At 36.2% G+C, this 16,511-nt stretch overlaps 2 protein-coding genes across 11 annotated transcripts in view; both read left to right on the top strand.

The window, feature by feature from the left end:
• Positions 1-7,447, top strand: part of LOC125764817 (plectin) — a 31,130-nt gene extending 23,683 nt beyond the window's left edge. For all 9 annotated transcript variants that reach the window (XM_049429415.1, XM_049429416.1, XM_049429412.1 and 6 more), the window contains 5 exons: positions 93-305; positions 374-736; positions 836-906; positions 1,097-1,231; positions 1,307-7,447. In XM_049429415.1, coding sequence (XP_049285372.1) covers positions 93-305; positions 374-736; positions 836-906; positions 1,097-1,231; positions 1,307-1,397 — 873 coding nt within the window. In that variant the 3' untranslated portion in view covers positions 1,398-7,447. The remainder of the gene's footprint in view (positions 1-92; positions 306-373; positions 737-835; positions 907-1,096; positions 1,232-1,306) is intronic.
• A 6,111-nt stretch (positions 7,448-13,558) lies between these two features.
• On the top strand, positions 13,559-15,515 carry LOC125774663 (YY1-associated factor 2). Of its 2 annotated transcripts, none has more exons than XM_049444801.1 (2): positions 13,559-14,124; positions 14,386-15,515. In XM_049444801.1, exons 1-2 carry the CDS (start codon positions 13,986-13,988, stop codon positions 14,703-14,705), a joined length of 459 nt encoding a protein of 152 aa, XP_049300758.1. In that variant the 5' UTR covers positions 13,559-13,985; the 3' UTR covers positions 14,706-15,515. The 2 variants fall into 2 exon arrangements, with proteins under 2 accessions (XP_049300758.1, XP_049300757.1); XM_049444800.1 differs by having other exon boundaries at positions 14,371-15,515.
• The last annotated feature ends 996 nt before the right edge of the window (positions 15,516-16,511 follow it).

The raw sequence follows: 16,511 nt of genomic DNA, 5'->3' as shown, positions 1-16,511 counted from the left end.
AAAATACAACAACATAGTCGCCTTATTGCACACATACATTTTCGTTCGATCGATAAAACGTTACTAATTACACTATTTCTTTTTTTTTCAAGGTGATGGAACAACAATTGAAACAGCAACTATTACAAATGACCAACATGCAGAAACAATTGCAACAGCAACCAACGCCACAGCAGCAGCAACAATCGCCGTCAAACAAAAAGGAACTAGAGAAGCTACAAGAGGAACTTAAAGCAGCAGTTACCCATCGAGATCAATTCCAAAATCAGTTGGAGCTACTGGTGCAAGAACTTGAAAAGAGCCAGGTAACTACTAACGAACTAACAGTGCTGTGGGTAAACACTAACATGAATACATTTTTATATTCTTGCAGACAGAAGCCCTGGATGCTACGAAAAAAACTCAACAGCAACAACAACAGGTCGGTCAACTCCAACAACAGATACAGCAATTGCAGCAGCAATTACAACAAGCCACGCAGGCAGCTAACCAAAAGGTTGCGCAGAATGCAGGCGTAAGTGAAGCAGAGCGCAAGCAGCTAGAAGCACAAATGAAACAAATTGAAGATGCAACTCGGCTACTGGAAAGTGAAAGAAAAACATTTGAAGATCAGCGTAAAGCGATTGAAAACAAACGCAAAGAGTTGGAGGATAAGGAAAAGAATCTCATCGAGTTCGATAAGCAGCTTAAGAAGCGCAAAGAACAAATGGACCAACTAGAAAAATCACTACAAAAGGTAGTATAGTTTTGTTCAGTACACTATGATACGACAGTTGAGACTGTCATACATAAACTCTTTTATGGTGTTTGCTTACTTATGCTTGTTTTATTTCAGGCCGGCGGAACTGCCGCTGCTGCTGGAGAATTGAACAAACAGTTAACAGAAACTCAGCAGATGTTAGACAAGTATGTTGATATAAAACATATATTTGTAGTGTTCTGTCCATATTTACAGTGTATTTTGTACAAAGTAGTACAAGAGTAGTAGACTCTTCGAGCATCCTATTGAACTTACCAACAGTATTCATTCGAATATCATTTACTTTAAAACACCCATTACAAGCATAAATATATTATCGTCTTTTTCATAATGCAGAGCATCAAAAGAGCTAGAAGATGCAAAGGAAGAAGCCAAACGATCAGCTGCCGAAACTGAACGACTCTTACAATTGGTGCAAATGACACAAGAAGAACAAAATCAGAAGGAGAAAACAATAATGGATTTGCAGCAGTAAGTATATCTCTAACTTTTGAAACCCAAACGCAAACAACAAATAACTCACTAAAATTGTGCATTTGTTTCCAGAGCCTTAAAAAATGCTCAAGCAAAGTTAAAAACAGCACAAGCACAGCCACAGGATGCGGGACCAGCAGGATTCCTCAAGAGCTTCTTCTAAAAAGGGTTTCCTTTTCTGGTTCTGCTATCGGTGTATTTTAGTTCATTATACACCAATTATTAATCGTATTTGGATGCCATGAAATGTTAAAAAATAACAACAATATCGCAAAAAGAGTACAACTACTAGTAGTAATTCCGTTTAGAGATGGTGAATAATTCAGGGTGGGTTCCATGCTGGCAACTTCACTTCATACGGTGAGTAGTTTTGTTGAATGTTTGCTTGTTATATTGCAGTGCATTGTTTTTGAACGCGCAGTAAGATTGTACAGTAACAAAACAAGGGGTGCAATCAGAAAACTTTACCATTTTCTGTTATTTCTACGCGTCAAGGACGTCGGTAAGTCATACGGCCGTATCGGGGAAATCGATCGTTCCGCAAAGGTCGCCGCGCTGCACTCATTTACACTCATTTCAACTCACGGAACCACTCAATTACACTCATTCAAACTAAAGCGCCTACTAGATTGAAGCAAACGCAATATGTTTGAAAACAAGTGTTATACACGGCGACGACCGTTCCCATTTGCATGGAAAGAAATCCGCGACTTTTTGAGCAGCGGATTCGGGGTGCATTTCGCTTATGGTTGTGTTTAAATATTTCTACTGATGTTATAGAACATGAATGTTGTTGCAAGCTTTACGGAGATTCAAAATTAAGCAAAAATATGTTTTAATTGCGAATTTTTACATGTTTTACTTAAACCCACGAAACTAAATTTCATATTTTATGTAGCTTGAGAACAATAAACAGGTTTTTTTGTTTTCAGTACGCAAATGACATAAAAAGGTATATCAATTCACAACGAAACTGCCTTTCAACTCAGTGCATAACTGTTTGTTCAAATACTCTCAGATAGCTGTGCTACAAAATGAGTTACACCGCGCGACGACCTTTGCGGAACGATCGATTTCCCCGATACGGCCGATAGTCAGGAGAACGTTGGCAATCGTTCAGCTAAGTGTTAGTTAGTTAATGATCGATTTGAGAGTCAAACCAAGAGCATGTCTTCAAAACGAACATTACGCAGAACAATAGAAGTTGCTTTTATGCGATGTAGTCACTACTAGCCAGTGATCAATCTTTATTATAAGCAATAATCTTACATGTCCTGTAAAGAAGCAGCAAGCCAAATGGAGGAATGACTAAAATAAGCGATTAAAACATATATCACATGTGGCAACCATTTAGAGATATTTAGTTAAACATGTGAACATTCGCTGCCATGTACTATTTACTTTTGAAGAATATTAAAAAAAAAGGTTTTCGAAAACTACAAATATTTCTCTGCACCCTCCATTTCTTCATTACAATAAGAAGTCTACTGTGCATGTTCAATGAAGGTTTACCAAAATATTAAAGAAGATGAAAAGGAGTGCAAATAACCTAACATGACACTGAGTTAAAAATTGAATGCCAGAGATTATTTTATCTCTCTCTATCTCACAGAGGACCGTTAAAAGTATCAATTTTGAATATAACAGTATTTAATTTGATGATAATAGAATAGGAAGGTAATACACTTGACTAAACAAAATCATAAGCGACCAGTTTTGAGCCACCGTAAATGTTGGATACGTACTACCAACGTACCATACATGCCAGTAAAATACAAACCAATCAGTTATATAGTGTTTTACGCACCTATGTATTGAACGATACATTGTATAAGTAACAATGCATGTGAGCAAAAAATACACACACGCAATAGACAATAATAGGATTCAAAGGCAAGTGTGTAATCGTTATTCAAACCGATACGCATATATTCGTATTCATCGACCCAACGAAAATGTGTAGTGTAATTACACTTTCATTTCATCCACGTCATTCCCATAATCTACACGAACGAACTATAGGAAAGCTTGACTAGAAAAGCAGGACCAAATCGTTAGTAGGTCTTGCGCACTGCTATTACTAACTAACGAATGCACGACAGGTATGTTCTTAGCTAATGTTACATGTTCCCAGCATCTCATTTTCACTTTCCCGAAATCTTTTCGATTTGAACAACTTACTTTCCTTTATTAATTGCAGCTATTTGGCATGAAAGTACCACGAAAATAATGTTTACATTACAAAAATGTTTAAACATATATTTGTTGTTTTAAATTCGCTCTTTTAAAAATAAATGTTAACCTGATTAAACATTTCTGAAATGCTTAGTAACAGTAGTGTAACTAGATTGTTTTCAAAATTGTTTGAAAAAATGTTTTACAATTGGCCTAACGCAGAATCTCATTTCAAATAATAGTGTTTTCTATAGAAATGTATAGCATTAAAATAAAATAATAGCAATTTTTATTTTTAATAATCATTAACTTTGATAAAACGAAAGGAAATGAAAACAAAACCAAGTATTTATTGTTTGTTAATATAATACTAAAATAATTTCTGAATAATTTAAAATTCCACAACTAATTATTTTCGCTTTTATTTATTCTTTTTTTTTTGTAATGCAATTCACAAATTTTTTTTTATTGATTATGAATTGTATTTTCAACCTTGCCTTACACACATTCGATACCATCAGAAAGTTTCACACAAGTGTAGTATCAAATAAATTACTTTGCTATTATGCAGCAGTAAGCAGATTTCCAATCATGAATTCGTCCCCTAATATCCCGATAGAAGCATACCATCATGTACATGCACATGCACATATAGCACCTAAGGTCTGTAAACCATTCATGAAAAACATTATCGAGCTGCCGGTACATTATAGCACTTAGGTGTGCTGAAGCTAAGATTATCGAAAAGAAAAAGTAGAATAAGAAAATATCTCGAGACCTTGCATTATTTATTTACGCGATTTAGTTATGTCCATGTCTAAACATCTGCAAAACTTTTATCTATAAATGTCTTCAATTCACGCATATATTGCAAACTCTATCGTTACCAATCGTGATACAGCAAACCTTTTTATATTTGATGTGACGTGTAAAACTCTTCCAAATATAAAGATGTTCATAAAATTTCTCTATCCCTATTGATTCTACGGCTGAGCATGTAGAGCATATAGATGAATTAAATTAATTTGAATCGTTTTTCTACGTTGCTTATTTAGGAAACTGAAAGCAGTATTCCTATAACCAAAACGTTAAATTATCATAATTTTTATCGAGGTATTTTCAAGTGCCTTAATAATAATGATTTTCTTTATCAATTGAATAATTGTATTTCTTTGATTATTCTAGTGTTTTTCATTCTATTTATGATGCTTTGGTTTGATTTTTGAAAGTGAATTTGTTGTTTAAACTTCATCAATAACTAATGTTTGAACAAAATATGGTAAACTAGGTTAATACAAACGTTGCTGCAGTTCTGCGCACGAGAAGTTTAAATTCAGAATAAGTTGTTGAATGTTTGTTGATTAACTATGCAACATTTTCAATTGCTGTTGCGTACCTTTACGGTTTATCCTATCACTACTACAATTATTACACTAAACATGCCGAAAACTTTGACTACAAAATTGTACCTTTCACACAACGTAAATTATTCTTTCTGATTAGGTTCTAAAATTGTTGTCACTTTTGGTTAGCCTTGCCTAAAATACTGGCTGTTGGTGGACGGTATGATTAGACCAATAGCCAAATAGTCATCCTGAACTAATGGAGGGCTACAGTCCAGTCGAGGACTCAAACTCGTGTCGGATTTAATGTTTAGCCATCCGTATGTACATGATAATGAGTAAACCTTCTAATAAAAATTACACAATTTCCATTCTGGTTTACACAAATAGCACGTGCAACGACAATCATATCAGTTGCTATTTTACTTAACAATAGTTTTCCATCATTGTGTATTAAACAAACGATTTCTCAGATGTTAATTTGTCCGACGTACAGTGCAATGCCAGAAGAGTGTCAGAAAGTAACTAAACAGAAGAAAAAACAAAGATACAGATTTCTAAACTTATTCCAAGTCAAACTGTGATGTTGCTGCAAAAATTTAAATTATACTAGAGGTTTTCCTTGTTCTTCTTAATCAAATTACGATCGCACATCTCAATCATTAAATAGTTCGAATATATCGCAAAGTATACAATTTAACTAGGAAAGGTTCATTTACGTGAGTAAAACCGTTCGTCTCTAGGAATCACACATAGTTTCGGTAGTATTCCTGGTAGTTGTAAGGAGCTGGACTCCTTGGTAAGCCTAACATTAAATTCTTCTCATCGCTATGGTTTGTTCTAAAAGAAAAATATTTTTTTATTCAGTTTTGAATAAATATTACACTCGATCCAATGTAATACATATAACGCAAATGGAAGAAAACTAAAATCATTTCTACATAACAACACATTCTTGCCCAGTTTATTGCAACATATCTACTTGGAAAATATTGCCTTTGTTAAATATATTTATGTTGAGATTCTAAGGCACGACGAACAAAACCATAAAAATAATACTTAGCAAAAAGGACCACTTAAAACCACACACTCACAGATTGAACGTCCCATATTTTTGTCACCTACGACTCGAGCACTTGAAGATGAGTACATAAGTACTGCACTTGACGGTTACCCGTTTCTCGTATATTTCTATCGCTACGATTGCAATCTCTATAACTTCAACTATTCCTAACTGTTATCAATACTGCTTTCAATGTACTATCATCACTGTTACTATTGATACCATGCACAGATACTATGACTAATGTCAACACATCAACAGCTGCTCATTGAATTAACAAGTATGATACTGTAACGCAAACAAGGGTAACCTCATCTAATACTCCTATCTTTGTATTAGAATTAGTTGTAGTTCGAAATCGGATGTACGTAATAGGAAGAACGTGAATGAAAACTTGAGATATTTTAATTTTAACTCGAATTTTGCAACACCACCAATGAATGATTGCGACAAATGGTTTGATTTATGGTGTTAAATATTATGGCTGCTTTTATAATTTACTTCTAGATACTTCTTCCTCTAGTACAGTAGCAAAAACACGAGGTGTACGGACATAAATGGCACAAGAATTCAGATGACTAACAAAATATTATATAATTCATTGTAGTTCCATACATGAAGCAGATAGAATTAACTAGCAATTCAGACAGTTAGAGGTCTCACCGAAGTTGCACAAAGTTGCAACCGTTTACTATAAAGCGAAAAAGCTGCTGAAGCATGCATATATAAAATAAACCTCTAAATACACGAAATGTTGCGCGAGTGCTTTTCTCATTTACATATCTTGAAAATTATTCAGCACAGTAATATGTAAACAAGGCCACAACCCATCAGTAAGCAAAAGTTAATACTACTAATTATGGTGTAAGTGAAGCCATACAAATCGGTATTTATTTTAATAAAAAAAATAAATACGAAACTGGCGAAAAACAAAAATGGCTATAGTAGTATATATATCGGCAATTATACGAAAATATAATGCGAAGAATAGTATAAATATTGCGATAGATTAGTCACCCTAAATATATATATATATATATATAATATTCATGAATACCATAACTATTACGCTAATTTATCAAACTAATCATAGTTTATGATCAAACGAGATGTGTAGGATAATGGCAAATATGAATACCGTTATAAATATCTACCTAATAAACAAACATAATCACGTTAATATAAAATACATCAATATAATGTATAGCTTAGTACAACATAACAAATTCGAAAAAAGGCAACAGAATGGTTAGCTATCTCAATTAATGAGATAAGACATTTTTGAAAACGAACAACAACATACAAAAGCTTATAGTTCAAAGGAAAAAAAAGTTGTCAAAAGATAACCTTTAAGAGCAAGCGGGGAAAATGCTGTAATAATTTATGTACCGCTGTATTCGTCAACGGTCGTGCCGGCTTTCGAATAGCGCTCATTTAAACACACAACAAAGACAAATGTGGCAATTGCGAAAACAAAAAACCTGGTTAATATTCACACTTTGTTACATGTTATTGTATGAAATTATCAAAGCAACAACAAACAACAACAATCTCGACCCTAAACATTATGTGTGCAAACATAGTTAAAATGAAATAAAAACTGTTGAATGCGTAATGTCAACAAAACAATCATTACAGTCTTTTGAGTGATTATCCAACCATCTGCCAACTTATTAGTTTTTATTTCAACTCTTATTGATTTTTTTAGTTGTTTTAGTTTAAACGTCCAGAAAATATATTTTAACTATGAGTTCACACTGAGCACTTGTTGAGATCAGACGTGTTCTGTTTCCTCTCCGAGTGCGAGATAACGATAAATAAATAAATAAAAAATGGTAGGTATCTAAAGTAGTGAAGATCAATCTCATAGTAAGTGTGCGTGCTTGTTGTTACTGAAAGGTAGTGTTCGGTGATGTGAATCGATACCGCAAAAGAAAAGGCTAAAAACAAAAGTGAAATAGCCGGTTAGCTCCAACTCTAGCACTCCAACGAAATCCACGCGTTCTAAACTCCAATAATGACTCGAATACCATGAAAGCGTTCGTTCTTCTCACAAACATCTTCAACAGATGTCTCGAGATAGGATATTTCCCACACTCATTTAAATGAACTAAAGTTGTACCAGTAATTAAACCGGGGCAGGATCCAACGGAGCCAACTAGCTATACATACCTATTAGTATTCTCTCAAATCTTGAAAAGTGTTTCGAGATGCTAAAAGAAGTGACAAACGAACTTAACATCATTCCGTCATAACAATTTCGATGCCGTGAAGGTCATTCTACAACTCATCAAATACTTCGATTGGTGAACAATATTAAGCAGAATAAGCAAATCAAAAGATCTACTATCAACTTCTCCGTCAAGTTCGTACAAAGCTATCTCAAGCATAGAACATTCCGTGTAGTACTGGGATTCACTTTCTCTTATAGACAGATGGTCTTCCAGCAGATGTACCACAGTGTAGCATGCTCGGTCCTATGCTATACCTACTCCATGTTGCAGATATTCATGAACTTCCGAACGACAGTCAGCTATTCGTGTTCGCCGATGATACAGTGATCGCAGCTAAAGGAAGAACACTGCTCGAGTTGCGCAATTCCGTGTAGCGTATCCTTGCGCACCGATTGGCAAAGTAAGTGGAAAATCAAAGTAAATGAGACGAAAAACTAGCTATGATATTACTCCACAAAATGTATCTTTCAAAGCCAGTTTCTCACTCTCTTCAACTATCTGGATCCTCCATCCCAGGATTGAGCAACATTTTAGAGCTTCGGGTAACATTCAAAACTCAAAACTGCTTGGCGGGCCATATTAAAAATTTAAGAATGGTTGGCGGGCAACATTGCAGGTTGCATTGATATAATAATGAATGTAGTAAATCTCCTTTTATCCGGTCTGTTTCGGATTTGATTTTGAAAGTGATGTAGGATTTAAAATCCTTTTTTTCTTGTTTGTAATCCAAGTATTTTGCACTTTCAATTCTCAATAACATTTGACATATAAACTGATATATATAATGACTTGAAACTTTGAAACTAAATTCGTGGGCCGTATAAAACCACCTCGTTTCCCAGGTTGCTCATGCGTGCGCTATCCCATGGGCGCCGAAATTAAAATATCTTAGGAATTACATTCGAACAGAAATTAATATTCCGCGACCATATTCATGATGTGACAATACGGCCGAAGCCGTAATCATTAATTATAAATAAATAAATATTCATGATGTACTTAGAAAGTGTGAAAAATTGACAAAACACATTTATTGATTTTTTATTCTCTAAGCAGTAGCATGTCATTGATGGACTATACGATAACGTAGATGAGAACATAAGAATGAATTCAACTAATTCTCCATGCTATAAGCGAGATTTTTGAGGATCCTTCATACAGGTTTTTCAGTGATTAATTAGCAATATAGTAGTCTTCAACTACTTAGGCTAAGATAGGATAGAGGTTATGTAGTTAACGATTGGTTAAGAATAAAAAATGTTGTAAATGGTTAAATATCTGCAACTAAATACTGTAATCGGCACGCTGCCAACTAAACAACAATTTGTTGTTGAAAAGCTTTAAGTATTCTTAACAGTAAAGCCGTAAGTCGATAATCGATGTATACTTGAAAAAATAAATAAATAAATAACTAAATAACAAATAATTGTACTCTCTCTCTTGTTTTGAATGATTTGAATCCTAAAAGAGTAACAAAACACTTATTCACTCTTATTGAGTGATTTGACAAGCAAAAGCGTGAGTCCTTAGTCAACACAGACAGTGACTGAGTAAAAACGTAATGGAGTAATAAAAGGATTAGTTTAGAATAATATGTTTCATTAATCTCAAAAGAGTGAGCAAAAGATTCAAATCCTTATTACCACTCTATAACTCTGTTTAAACACTCTGAAAAGAGTGATTATTTTCATCTGTATATGACACACATGTGATTCTTCTGTGCGGGCCAATCGGAATCGATTCATACCCTTTGGTGCAGTGACTTTGGGCTGAAATGTAAATACAAATAAGTTTAGTAGTTCCGACCCGAACTCGCTTAACCCACTGTGGGTGTTGATTATCATTTCTTGCCGGAAACGTTGTATCTACTGAACCTACTTGTACCTAGAGGTCGAAACGAACCGCATATGGATGTTTCCGACCAGGTAGGTAGCGTATTACTACTGTTTTTTTTTTTTATAAAAAGTGTTTATTAAAAACAACTTACATACTAGTTTCGACAATGTATAGAAAACATAAAGGGATGACGTACAGGGATTACAAAGAACATTTAAGGATTGTTATATCAATCACAGCATTGTTGTTTCCAACAATGTGGATGACATAATTTGCAAACAAACGTAGGATGAGAGTCCTCTTACTTGAACTAATGTTACTTAGGACAGGTAAGAGGAGGGAAGTAATACATGGAATATATCCAACGATCGTGAGCAGTTCTTTTTTGATCTTGTTGATCTAAAATCAATTCGTTTTTATTTAGCGACACTATCTAGAATCATCGATTGTTGTTGAGGCTCAACGAGTTAAGGGCACATTCCTAAATAGATTTTCTTCTTCTTATGTGGCACTACAACCTCAAGGAAGGTCTTGGTCTGCCATTTCTGACTTTTCTTGGCTTGATTCAACTTAAAACAATATTTATACTAACAAATAAAAACATATTAATGGGAATGTTAAAAAACTCACAGAAAAAAAAATTGAGATAAAAAACCTCACGAACTATCAAATCACGCATCAAAAAATTGCCAAAAACAAACTCCTACTACATACTGCCTAGCTTTTTCTCATTCTTACTACGTTTAAACAGTTTTTGGCTCTAGCGTACCGTAGCTCTCGTAGCTAATTATGTAACTGTTGGAACCAAGTTTTTTAAAGGTTCGGTCAGGTTCGGTACTTTAATGTAACGGTTCCGATTCACCAGGTCCAGCGTTACTTTCCCATCACTAGTTCCTTTTCTCGGTTTCTCCGCAAGTGTACTTGCTACGGGGGCACGGTCCGGATGGGATTTGAACCCGGCCCTGCCGTATGGACCGGCGCCGTTTATCGCAAACACCACCGGGCCGCCCTGGATGCACATCTACAGCGTATTAATCTGGCTCAGACGAAAGTGTCTGCGGCATTGGATTCCACCATGTGGATCACCTTCTGTGGTCCTGCTTGGAATTTGAAGCCGCGAGACCCTTCTTGATAAGCGCAGTTGAGGCCATCGGCAGACAGCCGGATACACCGATCCGAGATGTTTTGGCTTGCGGGGACCTGAAGTACATGAGGCTTGTCTTCCGCTTCGCCAGGGACAACGGTCTTATCCTTTGAATCCTCTCCCAATTTTCCCTCCTTCCTTTTGCTCCTACACCTATTGTTATCCGTTGTGTTGTATCCGTCTATACATATTTTTTTGTAGTGCCTTAGCCAAGCCGTTGAAGAAACAGGCGTCTTCGAGGATAACACCAGAGCCGCAAAAGGGAAGCAGAAACTTTAACTGTTCTTTGTTCTATTACACAACCGTGCAGGCCCCAAACAACGAGTGACAAGACCGCTATTGGTACTCTCCAGCAACATCACTACCACCACCAGCAACAAACAAGAGTACAAATAAGGACCAACACTACCAAAACTCAACCATAATCCTGGACGCATTGATGCGCACAAACCCTATAGAATATAGGACTAAACAACTCACATTAACAACAACAATAGCACCAACAGCAGCAATAACTACAAACCCCAGTATCACAACCGAGTATGCCCGGGATAAGGCAAAGTACAAGGAGGAAATGTCTTGTGATTATTGTACATTTCAGCATTTGGAGCCTGAAAATACGGCTAAATGCCGTAATAATTAATCATAAACAAAAATGTCAAATTTTGAAATTCATTTATCTCGAATCCGTGTAATTTCGGAAAAAACATTAGTAATTAATTAATAAGTCAGTATAAGCCATAAGTTACTCATTTTTCATTTCAGAGATATAATGCCATGTTACGGTGAAGGAATTCAACTTATGAATCTGTGGCTTCCTAAGCTACTCCAACTGCTGGACTATTGTCCAACTACTGGACTACTGGTCTATTGTTAGTAATGAAACTGTCTAGCGACCCGAACTTAATGGATTTCTCGAACAAATAGATTTGCGAGTCACTCGCAACCCTCTAACTATTTTGGACAACAACTTCGACCATACGTTCTCGTACACGCGACTTAGTAACACGGTCATTAGTGATAATTTTTGGGAGTCTCTGATTAACAAGCTAATAAATAGAGCTAGGGCTAACTTACCTTCTACTATCTGCAGTCAAAAGTCGATACGGACCAGAATGGCTAGACCAGTGATGTCAAACTCATTATGGCTTGCGGCTCGGTTTGCAAACAAAAAGGATCTTACGGCCCAACTTTCTGCGCCGGTTTCTGTGATGGAAAACCTACTTGATTACTTGCTTGAATTCAAATACAGTATCAATTGAAGCCGCCAAAATCTTTCACTTTTTCCTTCAGTTGATTGTCCAGATCGGCAGCAAGATCCGCAATTCTCTCAGCTACTGAGTTTCTGGACAAGCTTAAAATCCAAATCCAGAAGCCGATGGAAAATGGACTTAGGAGGGCTAGAACAGAATCAAACGTTCAGGCTTTTATTTCTTGTCATCTCCGGTTTGGAGTAAATATGTCAATTCGCTTTGGAACTGTCTTTTCCGAGCAGCACGGACAATGAGACAGCCGGATAAAAGGTACCCGGATAATCGGCGTTCCACGGTATATGGAAAAACGGTCGATAACTGAGCATTCCTGTTTGCGCGAGCCCGAACTAAGGGTTCGGACACCGACGAAGGAAATTAAGACTTGTTCTTTCTGCGTTCAAAATCGAAGTGAGTTTTATTAATTTGGATTTAAAAGTTGCTTACTGGAAATTGAATGTCGAAGGGGAAGGTATTCTTGATGGCTATTGCTGATTCGGCTGTTGCATGTTTTGCAATAGGCGACTAGATCAGTCGATCAACACGGTTTGCTGATCGACGCTGTTAGCTGATCGGTGCAATTTATCGGTGCAGTTGTCGGTGGCGGTTGACAACACTGGAAAATGCTGTGTTGACAAACGAGGTTGTTAACTCGCGCAAAGTGGTGGAAAAGTCGGGAGGAAATAAAACTCAACAGTGTTATAACTCATTTCTTTAACGCGTTGGTCTACAGTCACTGAACATTCAACAAACAGTGTCAAATCGTATGGAAAATGTTTTCGATAAACATTTTTGCTCAATGAAAAACAAACCAGTTTGTTTCGATTCGGTTTGCTCTTTGAACATTTCGAAGATGGAAAACAAAAAGGAAAAGAAGAATAGCAACTGTCAAAATACTCCTACTGCAGAGGTTTAATCGTCATTAATTATTGAATTTTCTTTCAGAAATTGTGTTTTTTGGGGTCTTTTCAAACAATATCAACAGCGGAGGTGCTCTCCAACAAACAAAACGGTCGTAAATTGGAGATGCAGTTTCCATTTTCTTCTGCGGCTATGTTGAATCTATACCAACCGCCATTCTGTCGATGTGAAAGCTCGTTAGCTTGCTCGTTGTTCAATGAGCGCATAGACCAGGTCCAGTTTTGCTCATTGAATGTTTGTTGAATGTTCAGTGACTGTAGACCAACGCGTAAGCAAAATATGTTTAGGCGCAAATTTAATTTATTGTCACGTTCGAAACCAGATTGTGTTGATCTGAGCAAACTAAATGTACACACCTTGATTACGATATTCGAAATTCTTGACGCATCATATGAAAATGACAACTGACGTTTGTCATGTCATTGCGATAAGAAAAAGAAGAACAAGAAGAAAAGAACATTTATGCATTCTCAACAGTGTTTGCAAAAAAATCAGGCAATATATACTGTTATCGGTGGCTTCGGTTTACGTTGCACGTCGAACGCCCTATTTATTTTCAACCTTGCACCTTCTAACCAAGCCCGAAAAGAGTGTATTATGTGTAGCTTTTCGCAAAGGAACGATCGATCATTGCTTACACATAACAGCGGTTATGAATAGACATTCTATATTGCATCTGCAACTATCTGCTGACAACAAGCACATTTAGCATCAGTACCGTGCAAGAGGACTCGATACGATACGTACATCCGTGGTGATGTAAAACAGTGGTGCGGATTAAAGCAATGGATAAAAGCAAATCACCTGTACGTCGTGCTAAACGTCAATCTAAAGTGGTGGAAGAAAATTTCTGGGACTGCAGCGTCTGTACTTATCGCAACACTGCTGAAGCTTTCAAGTGTTTAATGTGCGACGTGAGAAAAGGTACTCCGCATCAATGGGAAAACGTTTTTCCACAAATGATTGTAGCGGTGGGCATTTGGTCTTTCCTTTGCCGTCACCCTTATCACCAAACATCTCGTTTTCGAGTGATGAGTGCTATATTAGCGAAAAGCAGAACAGGGCAAAGGCACAACACCAACATGTACCAAATGCATCCCATTCCTTCAACCATTTGTGTGCTGGACGTAGATATCCTGCAGAGTGGGGATGCATTATAATTAATTTCAGTTTACTCCGTTCCAGGAACATCCACGCGAAAGCCGCGACTAAATTCTGCACTAGCGGCACAACAGGCAGCCACGCAAGCCTTTCCCGGTGCGTCCGGTGGGTCACAGGCCGGTTCGAACGTGAAATCTCCCGGCGGCACAAAAACACCTCGGAGCAAAGGGAAGCGTTCAAAGCATCCGGCGCGATTAAAAAATATTGATCGCTCCAGCGGACAGACTCGTGAAGTGACCGTTAATTCGGTTACGGTGGTCATTACCGAGTATAAACCAAAGCCCTCCGTTAGTCGGCATGATTCGAGTGAAAGTTTTAGTGAGAGCAATGATTCTAGAAGTTAAGCGTACTTCCGTACTTGGCTGCTTTCTTAGGTAATATATGCGGTTAGAATGTTAAAGTCTACGCGTAATGTAAAAAGGTACGTGAACAATATGATTGGTTTGGTCTGAGTAATGTATCGCAAATGATAAGGATACGTTCAATACTTTTCAATTCATTTCTTGTGCATAATACAATCGTTTTCTTAGCAAACTTTTTTTCCTATCGTGAAGGTATTTTGTTTTGCATACATACAGACTCTCGTTAGGTATGCAACAGTTATGGTTTATGGTACAAAATCAGCTCCTATGCATAGGAAATACAAGAAAAATGCTCTATAGTACTGAACTAGCAGAAATAGGAGTTCAGAACTGGTATTTATCAATTACAAGTAAACTTAGCAAGGTATCACAACAAACCATGATAACTTTCAACTGTGTTAACAAAATTCAATCCTTAAGTCTTCATTAAACACTAACACAATGGGCGGTTATGTTGAAGAGGAATCTTGATGTGAGAAACGAATCGTCGTGACGGTTGATGCTCTTTTCAGGAAATCAGGAAAACATTGTTTAAGCTTAGGTTTGTAATTTTTATGCTTCATATTATCGAAACAGGTAAAGAGGTAAATAAATTTTAACATTACTGTAAAGGAAACACGCACTCAGTGTATCTTTGCTTGTAATGAACAAAAAATAGTATTTTATAGTATAGCAGAAATCCGCAAAACTGCCAGCTTCCAACTACGTAACAATTGATTATAACTTCATCACGTACACGGATGGTAGAATGATACTGTAAATGAATAAACTTAACAATACGATAATCCTATACCTATTCCGTTGTGTGAGATCTTTACTATTGCAGTAACGACAATGCTATTACAAAAGGTAGTATATCATTTATTATCATTAATGTTATATGTATTACATACAACTCAATTTATTCTCTACCAACTATTTGATTAAGAACTGAAAGATTAAAGAACTGCGTTCGAAATATGTATTAGTGTTACTATATATCCCGACCCCTAGCTAAATTACGGCATACTGGTTGTTTAAGGGAAATACAATTGTCATAGCACTTAAGCTTGTTTGCTCTAATTTTTAATTTTGAAATACATGTTGAGATGAGAAGCAATATACTACGTTTCTTTTCGTTACAGCATGAATGTTGTGTATGGTTGTATAATGTTTATAGTTGGCTTTTTATCAGACAACTCTGTACCTCACCGATGCCTCACAAGATAATACAAATTATTTAAAGTTTTATTTTGTGTGTGATAGTTCTAAGCTCTGGTTACATGAGTTGGTCAGCTTGTAATTTAAAAAAATTCGCCTAATAATCTAACTTAACGTATTACGCAAATTACATATAAAATAATTTAAAGAGAATAAATGTACACTGAAGTGCAAATGACAAGAGCCATAAGCTTTTTATAACATTTTCAAGGACTCGCTGTACATGAAATTCCGTTGAATTTTTGTATTCAGACAAATGCTTTGTGCGATATTTTTCTCCAAAGTAAAAATCACCAAAGACAACTAATAACGGCCACACAATTACATTGCCAATTACAATTACATGTCAAAGTTATACTAATTGACAAATAACGTCAAAAAATCACATAATAATGAATTATTTATAATTGAACATTTTTTTTTGCTGGAAACTCGTAGGGTATTGTACAAAACGATCAATTCAAATTCGTAAACGCTGTATCGCATCTTTATTAACCTTGGTAGGTTTGTTAAAAACGCGCAAGTCTGGTTTATCCGGGATGTGCATAAAACCGGCTTTACCGCAGCGACGAAAGTTCGTAGATAAAC

This window comes from Anopheles funestus, chromosome 2RL (assembly GCF_943734845.2).
Source record: "Anopheles funestus chromosome 2RL, idAnoFuneDA-416_04, whole genome shotgun sequence".
NCBI lineage: Eukaryota > Metazoa > Arthropoda > Insecta > Diptera > Culicidae > Anopheles > Anopheles funestus.
The sequence above is the reverse complement of the archived record's forward strand: the minus strand, read 5'-3'. Positions and strand labels throughout refer to the sequence as shown.